Here is a 13,301-nt window from a genome sequence, read left to right on the forward strand (position 1 = left end):
ATTTTTGATATATTTTAACATCAAGATCTTCAATATAAAACAGAAACATTAAGACTAGTGGTCATCTGGGACATATGACCCAGAGATTCTTGTGCCTAAAATAAGGTTGCTCAACCATTAACACTCAGATATGGCTCGTCCCCTGGCCACCTTATATCCCACCATAGTGTCCTGTCCCCAAACTCACCTCTCTTCAGCTGAATCCTGCACCTGAATCCCTTCCTGTCATGCCAGTTCTATCCCCTCCTTAAAGCAGAGTTCCGGGTTACTTAGGGCAAACATTTATCACAGTGAGTACTTGGTGCCAGGTGAACAAATAAAACAAATGACAGTTGAAAGAGATGTGGTGCCAGTTGAACAAATAAAACAAATGACAGTTGAAAGAGATGAAAATAAAATACCACTGTAAAATGGTATCTATGTTGCTACAAAGTAAGACAGTGGTGCTGCTAGCGCCATGTGGGGCATTGCTGTAATCCTAGCACTTAGGAGGCAGAGGCAGGAAGGTCACCCCCACCCCCACCCACCCCCACCCCCGTAGGTTTGAGGACAGCCTAGTGTACATAGTACAAGTTTAAATTACTTTGCCAGGTTGCTTATATTTTGTTTTGCTTAAAGTAATAAAGGGGTATGTTAGAGTGCTGGTTGCTCGATTTAGCCCTCAGACTCTATAGATCATCATCCTATATTAATAAAGGTAAAACTGTATGTCACTGGTTTCATTAGCTCATATAGATATATCAACCAGCTCCCCAATTTCTGTTCAGGACATGTGGGCTATTTATAGTGATGACCTCTCCTAAATAAACAGGCTGTAACCAACATGTTTGTGTTTAGATGTGTACTTCTCTGCTATGATTTTGAAGGTAGATTTCCAGGGATGTAATTGCAGAGTCAGTGCACAAATGGCGTGGATTTCTACATGTCTCTTCAGAAATGTTAAGTCCACTCACAGACTTAGCTGTGTTGTACACTGTCCTTTGTATTTAAATCGGTGGCTAACTGGGAAATAGTATAAACCTCATTTATGCAGTTATATGATTGTGAAGTGTTTTATTTGCTAAACAACATAAGCATTCCTCTCCCAAGCACACTGGTTGGTAAATGAGCAACACTGACTCTCAGATAGCCTCAGTTGCTTAAATGATCCCTAGAGTGACTCAATTTGCATGTGAGTGTGTGTGTGTATATAATCAGATTAGTGAAGGCTAGGTAGCTCAGACTGGCCCCAAATTCATGATCCTCCTGCTTCAGCCTCCCAAATGCTGGAATTAGAAGCATCCACCATGATGCTGGGTTATAGTTTTAGAAATAAAACAATTCTAAGTGAAGTACTTGTATAACACATTGTAAATTCGACTTGACTACTACTTAGATCATATTGCAAAAGTATTTCTAGGCTCATGTTATGCAGAGAAAACAGTAACCTTTTGGTATTTTTTAATGCAGTATTTACAGTGCTATCAGAACCTAGAATTCATGCAGCAAAAAAAATCTCTTGTTTTAGAATGAGTTACATTGAGACGATAATCATTTAATATAGCGGTATTTAGCTTTCAGGCAATATTTTTTTCAGTAAATCAGTGGTTAATACAATCTCAATCAGGAAGGAGCCAGCAAGCTCCTTCCTTCCTTCCTCCATTTCCTCATCTGTCTGTGATGGAAATAGGTAATAAAATGTCTCATAAGGTGATCCCACTAGTGCAGACCTGTGCACACACACACCCGCCTCTCTCTCTCTCTCTCTCTCTCTCTCTCTCTCTCTCTCTCTCTCTCTCTCTCTCTCTCTTTCTCTCTCTCTCTCTCTCTCTCTCTGGGTGTGTGTGTGTATGTTTGAACCTGTCTGACTCACACTCCTCGAGGGATCCGGATAATTTAGCTAGAGCTTAACGAAGTGACTTGGTGCAGATGCTTCACCGGTGCCTGGATATTTGCAAACTGAAAGAAGTGCTCATTCCTTGTCTCCGCTCTTCGTTCCCACTGGACTCTGTACAGCCTGCTGTTGGAGCCAAGAAAAGAGAGGAAGAAACCCTGGGAAGTTTTTGAAGAAAGTTAGAGCTCTCTGGCTGTCGTTGCCAGATACGATGGATCCATACCCTCACAAAACAGACACAGAATGGTTCCTCTCCCTTCCTTAGCTGCTAGGCTCAACCTATGCTGAGATTTAACTCTGAGAAATGGACCTCATGCACAGGAAGCCAGCAAGATACTCTTTTTTTTTTTTAAGATTTATTTATTTGTTTTATGTATATGAGTATACTGTCGCTGTCTTCAGACACACCAGAAGAGGACATCAGATCTCATTACAGATGGTTGTGAGCCACTATGTGGTTGCTGGGAATTGAACTCAGGACCTTGCGACCGCTGAGCCATCTCTCCAGCCCCAGCAAGTTACTCTTATCCCACCATCTTCTAATCTCTCCTGGACAATCAGTAGACCCATGACTCAGTGGTAGAATGTTCTAGCATGCATAAGATCCTGGGTTTAATTCCTACCTCAACAAAAAGAACAGAGATCAGCAGGGCAGAGAGGAACAGAAAGTGACCTCCCTCAGAGACTGGTTGCTATGAATGGAACTATTAGGTTACTGACTCGTTCATTCAGCATGAACTAAACGCCTACTGGGTATTACAGGCTGCTGTCCCTGCTGGGCATCCACAAGGAATCTTTCTGTGTGGTCCGCACCTTTGTGGCCAGACATTCTAGTGATAAAGATGCTCCGAAGACAGATAATGACAGTAACACTTTTGGGGATAGGAGGGAACCAAACCTGGGGCTTCATATATACCAGGGCTGTGCCCCTGTCCTTCATTAGTACCTAGTTGTTAGACTGGAGCAGGCTACAGTGGTGTGTTACACTGAGCCACCGGTTTCACAGGCCTTACCCTGGCAACTCCTTGACAGAGGACAGTAGACAATGTGGGCAATCTAGAGAGGCCGTATGCTGTGCCCTCTAGGAAAGCCACTGTTCATGTGAGCTGGCCCACAGGGGAGAGCCCCCAGCTATGACTGCTGGAAGTGTCCATCCAGTAATATGCCTCAGCTGACCACAGGATCTGTTTTGCTGTCTCAGGCACAGTTTGACATTGCAGTGGCCAGCGAGATCATGGCCGTGCTGGCCTTGACTGATAGCCTCACAGACATGAAAGAGCGGCTAGGAAGAATGGTGGTGGCCAGTGACAAAGATGGCCAGCCTGTGACAGCTGAGGACTTGGTGAGTGCTGCTGAGAGGCCCTGGGGAGCGTCAGGAGAATGGAGAGCTCCTAAGTCTGCTGCTGTAGAGTGGGGATTCTAGAAAGTTCTGCACCGCCCATTAACTTCTTCCCAAACCTTGCTGCTTCTTATCTTCTCTATATCAGTAGCAGGTCTGGACCTAGCTGCGGTCAGAGCATATGAAATGTATTTTATGGCTGGGCCTGGTGGCGCACGCCTTTAATCCCAGCACTCGGGAGGCAGAGGCAGGCGGATTTCTGAGTTCAAGGCCAGCCTGGTCTACAAAGTCAGTTCCAGGACAGCCAGGGCTGTATAGAGAAACCCTGTCTCAAAAAACAAAAAAAGAAAAAAAAGAAAAAGAAATGTATTTTATAAGCATAGCATTCTCACCTGGTTTGCCTTGACCAGCCTGGGGTGGGGCAGACATGGGCAAAGATAACAATCCCAGGGGCATGGTCAGTTTGGTGATGCTAATCTAGGAAACAGTATGGGGGGAAAGGGCACAAATCAGCCATGGTCCCAGTTCTCCTGATTTATGTGTCTTTTTCTCACCTGTAGGGGGTGACCGGCGCTCTGACAGTTTTGATGAAAGACGCCATCAAGCCAAATCTGATGCAGACCCTTGAAGTAAGTAGTTTTCCTTTTATTTGTTTATTTATTATTTTTATTGATTTTTTTATGTGTATGTGTGCATGCATATGGGGTGGGGTGCCACATGTATGTATATGCACATATGTGGAAGTCAGAGGTCAACCTCTGATATTATCCCTCAGATGCTGTCAAGCTTGGTGTTTGAGTCAGGTGCTGTTCACTGGCCTGGAGCTCACTAATAAGGTTAGAAGACTAGCCAGCTAGCACTCACTCGGGCCCACCTGTCTCTGCCTCTCCAGCACTGGATCTCTCCTCTCCTCTCCTCTCCTCCCCTCCCCTCCCTTCTCTTCCCCTCCCCTCCCCTCCCCTCCCCTCCCCTCCTCTTCTCTCTCTCTCTCTCTCTCTCTCTCTCTCTCTCGCTCTCTCGCTCTCTCGCTCTCTCGCTCTCTCTCTCTCTGACTTCTGGAATTCAAACTCAGATCCTTCAGGTCAGGGACCTTATCGACTGAGGTATCTGCCCAGCCCTGTTTTTTTTTTTTTTTTTTTTTAATGATTGTTTATAGCATAGCATTTGCCTTTCTCGGACTTACTGTAGATTACAAGGCAGTATGAATACTCCCAGCCAATGAGAGTCTAAATGAAAATTTATCAATTCATAGGGATGACTTAAACCCTGGATTTGGTTTCACTGACTAGAATAGGAACATTGAAAATAAATATCTGCCTAATACAGCCATGGGTGGCAATGCCACATTTACGTGACTTTGTCTGTTTTAACTTTTTAAAATACTTCATCTATCATGTTAATTATAAATTGTTTGCTTTATAACTATAAATTGTTTTTTTTTCTCAAGTAAAATACAGTAAGTACTAAGAAATGTTTTCTAAGAGCATATTTTCAGCTCAGTTTTGTGGTGACATCAATTTTGTAATCTTTTATACAAACACTAAAATTTTATCTTAGCTTCTTTGATTTAAAGTGTTTTCATCTCTCTCTCTCTCTCTCTCACACACACACACACACACACACACACACCACTCATTACAATCTAGTTTCTATGTTGCTGATCATATTCATTTGACCTAGCCATTGTTTAACCCTTTTCTTAGCTACCAGTTTTTAGGATTTGGACTCAAAGAGGTCCAAATAGGGAGGGTGTATCTGGATTGTGTTCAGCAGAGACAGGTATGCGGCTAGAGCTGGGGCTCGGCAATTAAGAGCATTTACTGCTCTTGCAGAGGGACTCAGTTTGACTCACATATGATAGCTCCTCTTCTCAGGGATAAGATGTCCTCTCTGGCCTCCTCTGGTAAGAGGGCATACATATGGTACATATGCATATGTGCAGGCAAAACACTCGAACACATAAAATTAATATTTACAGAGAGACGGGGAGAGAGAGAGAGAGAAAGAGAAAAGGTGTTGGGGTGAGAGATGTTAACACTGGTGTTTTTACAGACCGATGCCAGGGAGGAAAATCCATGTCCACTTTGGTCAATGTTACTGGACGGAATTTATGATTTGCGCTAGGCTACAATGGGAAAGAGGGATGGAGGTATCCAGAGGGCGAGTATTTGGGGGACAAAGCAAAAAGAGAAGTAGAATGCCCATATTCATCCATGTACTCGGCTGACAGAAAGTTGAGTTGAATGGATGCATTGTTGTTTGCCTTGTGTCCTGGGCTGTACTATTTACCACCTCTACCTCAGCTTTCCCCCATGTAAAATGGTGTCAGTCACAGCTAAGCCAACAGGGTAATAGTGACAGTTCAGCATTGACTTCCACGTACCATGGATGCATGCTGAGGGCACCGTTGGGAACATGGGCTCAGAGGTCCCTGCCCTCCTGAAAGTCGGGTACTGGTTGGGGAGGCAGAGAGCAGACAAATAAGTTCACTACCTTCTCCTTGGTGCCATGGTTGCAAAAAGAAACCTCCAAGGCAGTGTGGGCATGAGAGGGATGGCACAGAGCATCCATCTGTGCGTTCACAGACTACTGGGCAAAGGCATGAGGAAGCCAAGGGAGCACTGGAAAATACTGCTCCCGGAAAGGAGGCCGAGCCCAGAGGGCCTGGTCCGTGGCTCTCAGCCTTTCTAACACAGTTCCTCACACGGTGGTGACTCACACCATCCATAAAATAATTGTCAATGCTACTTTGGAACTGCAATTGATCCCTATAAAAGTGTTATTCCACAGCCTTAAGGGGTCGGGACCCACAGGTTGAGAACCACTGGCCTAGGGCGAAATGAGAGCTACCAGCCAGCATGGCAGGACTGTGAAACCTGAGCTGGGTACTGAGTCAGATAATTCCAAGGCATCCCTGGGCTCCTATTCAACAAATGACGGTGGCCCCAATTGAACATGGAACAGAACCCTGAAAGTGCCAGGCCTGCCCCTCCCTAGCCCTTCTATACCACCCTCCCCTGACCCTGTCCCCATAGCCTGAACTCTTTCTCTCTCTGACTCTCTCATGAGCACACAAATGTGCTGTAGTGTGTTGTCTTTAATCTTAGCAATTCCTGGGAATGGGGGATGCACCTGTGATCCCAGTACTTGAAAGACAAAGACAGGAGGATTAGAAAATTGAGGTCAGGGTAGACTGCACAAAGAATTCCAACTCAGCCTGAATTCTATAGTGAGAGCCTGTCTCAAAAGAATCACAGTTGGGAGGTAGCTCAGTGGTAGCTCAGTGCTTGCCTTGCTCTAGCAAAGCAGCTAGTAAGTAAACAAATAGACATGACTGAACCCTTAAGCCATCTTCCTCTCTGTGAGTCTAATTTCATTTGTCCTAAGCAATGCTTAGTACATTTACATCATCTCTAATTTTCATTTATGGTATTGACCGTTTTAAGATTATTTGGACAGATAATGTATTTTAAGAACAAAGCATAGAATTTGGTTAAGATGTTCTCATGCGTGAACTCTTTGTGAGTTCCTTGAGTCTTAGATACACATTTGGGAAGGGCTTCTAGAATCAGTGACACAGGAGGCTGTATCCATGGACAGCCTAAGCATCTTATTGTGGGCAGTATCTTGTTTTGGACACCCCCATTGCTAGTGTCATAGGAGAGCGTGGGTACCCCCTGCCTCACTACAGGTGGCCATGATGCCAGCAGTTTTCGGTCTGAAGACTTTGGTAGATTCTGGGATACTGATAGATATCATGTTCCAGCATAAACTAGGAGGAGCAGGAGTCTTGGGGATAGAGGTATAAGGCCTGGATATTCCCGGCAAGCCTTGTCCAGAGCCAGACTGTGAACCTACTGATGACTTAACACGGGAAAGTCATCCTAAGAGCTGAAAATCTATCCCTGTGGACAAGCCACACAGTGTTCGTTGATGGATGTCTGGTGCCGTTGTGGCTGCAGGCTACGTGTATTAATCCAAGTTAAAGTTTAATAAAATTAAAGACATCTTTCAGTTGCTTAGCCACATTTCTACTGTTGTGTTTATTTAGATTTTGGGAAAAAGGGAACTAACTACATTTTAAGAACCTTGCAGCCGCACATGGACAGGGACTACAGTATCGGACAGTACAGAAGTATTATACCCTGTTGATGCTCTGGTAATCAACCAAGTAGCTGAAGTAATAAACATGGGAACTTTCTGTACAGACCACTATGGAGACTATTCATCAGGAGAAACCAAGATGGTTCCTATGTTACATTCCCAAGCGTTCTGCCTATGAAACAAAAATCAAGATAAATACACTTATACATAGAGATTGGTTCTTTTGTGGTTTTGTTTTGTTTTGCTTTGCTTCGCTTTGCTTTGTTTTTTAGTCAATGTGTTTATCTCAAAGTGCTTTATTTTATAGCTACATCCACCATTAAATATACATCTTTGTTTGAATGTCTGATAGCAACATTTTGGGCATGAGTCTACTAGGACTCCAAACTGGGAGTTTCAGAACCAGGACTGTAATCTTAATCCGGTTATTCATCTTCTCCTTGGCCTTGGAGAGTACCCCTTGCTTCCCTGGGCCTTGGATTTCCTGGGTCAGGAAGAGGTCAGCTCTTGCTCTCACATTATTTGGTTCTGTGATCTCCATTTACACGGACTTATAAAGAGCAAGGAGACTAGAATGTGGGGAGTGGGATTGTGATCACAAGGCTGAAGAGAAGTTGATCAAATGGTTCCTGTTCCAGTTAGATGGGAGTAGTAAGGTTCTCCACACCAGTCAGCCATGGTAACAGTTCACAGGAACAAGACACAGGAGGGTGGTGTGGCAGGGTATGCCGGCAGACCTAATGTATATCCTGTTAACTTTCTGTTGCTATAACAGCTACATGAGATAAACAACATATAAGGAGGAAAGGTTTCTTTGGGCTCACCCTGTTGGCATTTTCGGTCTGCCTCTGGTTACCCTGTTGGTTTTGGGGCTGAGTCAAAGCACAGTACTGAGAACCTATTGGAGATTCTGGTCAGAGAATACACCAGAAGATGCTGCTGTCCTCATAGCCAGTTCATGAAGACAGTGCGAGACCATGGTCCAGCAGTCCTTTTCATGGAGATGCCCCATCTCTAGGACCAAACTCCTCCCACAAGGCCCCATTTCCTAAGACTTTTACCACCTTCCCTTGGTGCTGAGACTTCATAAAGACCTCTGGAAGACAGCCAGCATCCAAACTCCAGCATAACATTTTATATTGCACACACATCAAAGCATCCTGTTGGACTCCTAAGTTACTTAATTGCCAATTGAAGTGTAAAGGCTGGGGAGAAGGCTCAGTGAATAAGAACACTGTTCTGCAAGCATGGGGGGCCTGAGTTCAAATCCTCGTTGCCCACATAAAATCTAAGCATAGTCGTACATACCTATAACCCCAGCACTCCTGTGTGGACATGGGAGGCCCAGAAGGGAGGACCCTGGATCAGCTAACCTCAAATGTAGGTAGTGAAAAACAAGAGCCCCTGTTCTGAATGGAATGGAAGGCTTGCACCCAAGCATGCAGCTGGCCTCTGATCTCCACATGCAGACTGAGACCTGCATGTACCTGCAGTCACACACACACACGCGCTCTCTCTCTCTCTCTCTCTCTCTCTCTCTCTCTCTCTCTCTTTAGAAAGTGAAATAAAGACTTAAACCACAAAACTTTTTTTTGTTGTTGCTGACGGAAGAGTGTAGCCTCGCTAATAAGGAAAACTCTCAAATGGAAGATTTGCTTTAGATTAAACAGCAGCCCGACGGGATTATTCCAGAAGCCTGAAGCCTGTGCTTGTTCAGCCACAACCTGTCACCTGTGTCCCCAGGAGACCAGGCCCCGTACCTCCCTGACAGATGGCAGCCATGAGGGTTACAGTCTGTCGAGGTGACGAGCCAGCTGCCATCCAGGGATAGAGTCTGTGACTTTGTCCTCTTTACATTTCTCCTTGGCAGCAGCATGCCCCAGGCAGCAGGGTTGGAAGACGTGACGCTTCGGAGTCTGTAAAATGCTTTTCTCAGAGCACTTGAGAGGTTTGCATAGAGAGAAGAGACGTGTTAATAGATGTTAGGGAGGTGGGTTACAGATAGCAGTCATTCGTACATGTGAACAAGCGTGCATGTTGGATTGTTAGAACCCTCACATGCTCACGCCACTCTGACCTTCTTGGGACCTGTGTACTCTCTCTCCAGAGAACTTGGGGCAACACTCAGTTGTGAACTCACAGGGTGGCTTTGAGACGCTGTCTTAGTCTCACACTGTCTTCCTGCTTTGGTTCAGCTTTCTCATCTTTGAACCATGTTAGATCATGGGAATTTTCCATGCTCCGCAGCTGCCCTGCCCCCACCCTGCATCACTCCCTGCTCTCCGCAGTGTCAGCAAAGGAACAGGGTGTGTTTTCACAGGTGTAGCCAAGCCTTCATCTGAGCAGACCTCCAATAACCTGGCTGGGCTAGGAATAAAGCCTGAATGTTTTAATGAGAAAATTATTTTCAGATAGACCGAAAGTCCGTTGTTATCAATAAAAGGAAGAAAACAAAACCACTCTAAAAATAACTATATTGACAGGGTTGGTTTAAAGACTTTAAAAGCCTAGAATTTTTACTAGTTTCTAATAATGGTTTTGTCTTATTTGTAATGATGCTGATTGGTTTGTTGTCAACTTGACAAAGCTAGAGTTATTTTGGACAAGAGGACCATGTCCCCACTGACTGCTTTTGAGCGAGCCACTGAACGATGTGGGAGGGTCCAGCTTACGGTGGGCAGAAACATTCAGGCTGGTGGTAAGCAGGCCGAGAAAGGCAGGAGAGAAAGCCAGCAGGCAGCAGCCCTCATGACCTCTGCATCAGTTTCTGCACCCAGGTTCCTGCCCTGACTTCCCTCGCTCAGGGACAGAGTGTGACCTGAGAGTTGTTGCTAGAATAAGCCTTTTCCTTTCCAGGTTGCTTTTGGTCCTGGTGTTTTATCACAGTAATAAAAATCCTAAGTAGCATAGTAATTAGTAAGAACTTCTCATAAATAAATACAGTATACACATATTAAAATGTCATGAGAAACCCATTTTTCTGCATGTTTTCTTTAAAAGAAAGTTTAATAGTAAACTTTAGTTGTATGTGGTGGGTGGTTGGCTGTGATTCCAGTGTTTAATAAATAGAGACTGGAGTATCAGGAGTTCAAAGACATCCTGGACTATAGAGCAAGTTTGAGGCCACCCAGGCAATATAACACCCAGCTTAAACAACCACAATAAATTGTTTCTATCATTTGGACATGTCACCCATGGTGGGTATTTTTTCTTTTTCTTTGTTATGTTAATTGCCAGATTTCTAACATGTAAAGTTTTTGGAGTATTATTTAAAGATTTAATCAGAATCTTTTATTTAAATGAGAAAGCAACTTTAGCCTAGAAGTTGAAACCAAACAAACAAAAATAGCTAAGCTTGTCCTTTATATGTAATTGGCCTGTCTGGTTTTCATAATTCATAAGTTAAGTTGTTTTTTATACTCAGTTCTTCGTAGGTTTGTTTGAGACAAAATCTCATATAAATCTATACTGACATCAAACTCCTAATCTTTCCTGCTTTAATGACACAAATTCCGGGATTGTGGGATTTTTCTATTCTCTTCCTCCTCCTCCTCCTCCTGCTCCTCCTCCTCCTCCTCCTGCTCCTCCTCCTCCTCTTATAGTCCACTAATAGTCTACTATTCCTCCATTCCTCTCTTTCTGCCTCCCTCCCCCTCCCCTCTTCTCACTATGTAGTCCTGACTAGCCTGGCACTCACTGTGCAGACCAGACTGGCCTTGTATTCACAGAGATATACCTGCCTCTGCCTCCTGAAAGCAGGAAGATTTTTGATAACTTGACTAATTGTTCACTTTAAAAAAGCAAAATCAAACAAACAAACAAACAAAAAATAGAACATTGAAGATATTACTTAAACTATCACAGTTTGATTAAATTTTAAGTGTATAATGTAGGAGAAATAAAGTATAAAACTTATGTTATGATAAACAGGCAATGAACAATAACTTATCAAAATTATAATCAGAGGTGCGTGTGTTCTTAGCGATCTCTTGCTCAGCATTAACTATAGGCTAGTTCTGTCTAAGGAGACTTAGTGTCTGAGTCAATCAGGGTTTCACTTTGTTTTAAAGGTTTTTCTTCTGTCTTGTCTTTTTGTTTGTGTGTATACGTATGTATTCATGTTTGTGTACTGTACATATATGCGCATACATGGAGGCCTCAGTATGACATTGGGTATCTTCCTCTGTCCATCACCACTTGGATTTTTTGGCAGTCTCCCACTGAACCCATGGCTCACCGACTGGCTAGAGCAGCCGGCTTGCAACCTCTGTGCATCTCCCCCACCCCCCTTCTCAGGTGCTAAAGTTACAGACTGGCGTCACCATAGCAGGCTTTTACGTGAGATCTGAGGATACAAGCTCAGTTCCTTGTGGCTTCTTTGTCAAGCATTGACTGAGCCATCCCTCCCAGCCCTGCTTTTATCTTTAGGTTGAGCCCCTGTACCCCAGGCTGGTTTCTAACCCTTCTGTAGCTTGGTGTGACTTCGAACTCTTAAACCTTGCACCTCGACCCGCAAGGATTGGAATTACAGACATGCTCCACCTACCTGACTCAGGGTACTTTTAGATCTCTCAGTGTGCTTTGACTATGCAGTAGAGACTCAGAGTGACACCGGGCACACTTACACACCCAGCAGTCTGTGGCACCTTGTGTCCCCAAGTTAAGTTTGGTCTCCATTCTTCTGTTTCCTTGGGGGCTCTAATTCATTCTCGCTCCTCTGCAGGGAACTCCTGTGTTTGTGCACGCCGGTCCCTTTGCCAACATCGCTCATGGCAACTCATCCGTATTAGCTGATAAAATTGCGCTGAAATTGGTCGGCGAAGAAGGGTTTGTGGGTAAGTGGCGTTGTTTAAAAGTATTGATTATAAAACATTGATGAAATTGGAAAGATAATGACTGGGATTGAGTGTTGACATGAAATCTCGACCTTTACACTTTCTTTGTAGAGGTCTCAGTGCTGGAGAACTCTGGTTCTATAACAGCACAGTTATGTTGTTGACTGCAGTCAAGCACGTAGGCCTTTGAAAGCTCTAACACCCATCAACTGAATGACCTTGGATATATTTTTAAGTATACTGAATCTTGGTTTTCTTATCTGCAAAATGTTAATGAAATTATTTTAATTAGTCGTCCTATGGATATGTATTCAGAACATACCACATTAAGAGCTCAGAACTAGGGATCCAGTGGTTAGCAGAGCAGGTCTAACAGCAGGCCTTGTGCAATCTCCTATCCGTGGTATATGCATGGGAGATTCTGCTCACTGACTGAGCAATTAGCAGCCATCAGAAGACTAACATTAAAATGATTTTTTTTTTCCTTCCTGGAATCCTGGTGTGTTTTCGCAACCCAATATAAGGGAAGTTTTCCAGCCAATCTACTCACACTTTTTTTGCTAATCCATACTGTCTGGTGTGGTCAGGGAGGCACCTGCCGTAGCATTTGTTCCACGGTTACGAGCCACAATCCTAGGCCTTAATAGTAAAGCTTTGACAAAAATGAAAAACCTAGCGAGGACTGTGGAAGAGTGCTTCCCACTGCAATGGTTTTATCAGATTTCCCCTGCTGCCAGGAGACAGTTCCCGTTATCATGTAAATGCCCATAATCAAGTACAGCACTTACTTCCTGCATACTTAACCGGCAGCCTTGTATCAAACTCAAAAAGTGAGGTGTTTTTCTTTTGTTTTGCTTTGGTTTTTTGTTTGTTTGTCTTAAAAAAACATCTGCTGGGCAGAAGAACCTAGATCTACACTTTCATGCTGTGGCATCCTCAAGACTGATTTAAGAATCCCTTGTAGACACAAAGATGAGATCAAATGAGGATTTATGTAATTCGACCCTTCAAAGATCTGTGTCATGCAGCAATCATGTACTTTGCTGGTTAGGCACTGAGTCCCCAGCAGGAGTGGCAAGGCTCAGGTCTGGGTGGATTTGCCTGGTTGAGCATGAGTAGCAGTAGAGCTAATGGCTGAGGAGGCTGGGGA

General features: G+C 44.0%; 1 protein-coding gene across 4 annotated transcripts in view; it reads left to right on the top strand.

Annotated features, from left to right (window-relative positions):
* Positions 1-13,301, top strand: part of Mthfd1l (methylenetetrahydrofolate dehydrogenase (NADP+ dependent) 1 like) — a 202,896-nt gene that overhangs the window by 74,934 nt on the left and 114,661 nt on the right. For all 4 annotated transcript variants that reach the window (XM_085842593.1, XM_021173653.2, XM_021173654.2 and 1 more), the window contains exons 18-20: positions 3,075-3,215; positions 3,773-3,841; positions 12,040-12,151. In XM_085842593.1, coding sequence (XP_085698719.1) covers positions 3,075-3,215; positions 3,773-3,841; positions 12,040-12,151 — 322 coding nt within the window. The remainder of the gene's footprint in view (positions 1-3,074; positions 3,216-3,772; positions 3,842-12,039; positions 12,152-13,301) is intronic.

Source organism: Mus caroli, unplaced genomic scaffold (assembly GCF_978045245.1).
Source record: "Mus caroli unplaced genomic scaffold, Mus_caroli_1 scaffold_9, whole genome shotgun sequence".
In the NCBI taxonomy this organism is placed as follows: Eukaryota; Metazoa; Chordata; class Mammalia; order Rodentia; family Muridae; genus Mus; species Mus caroli.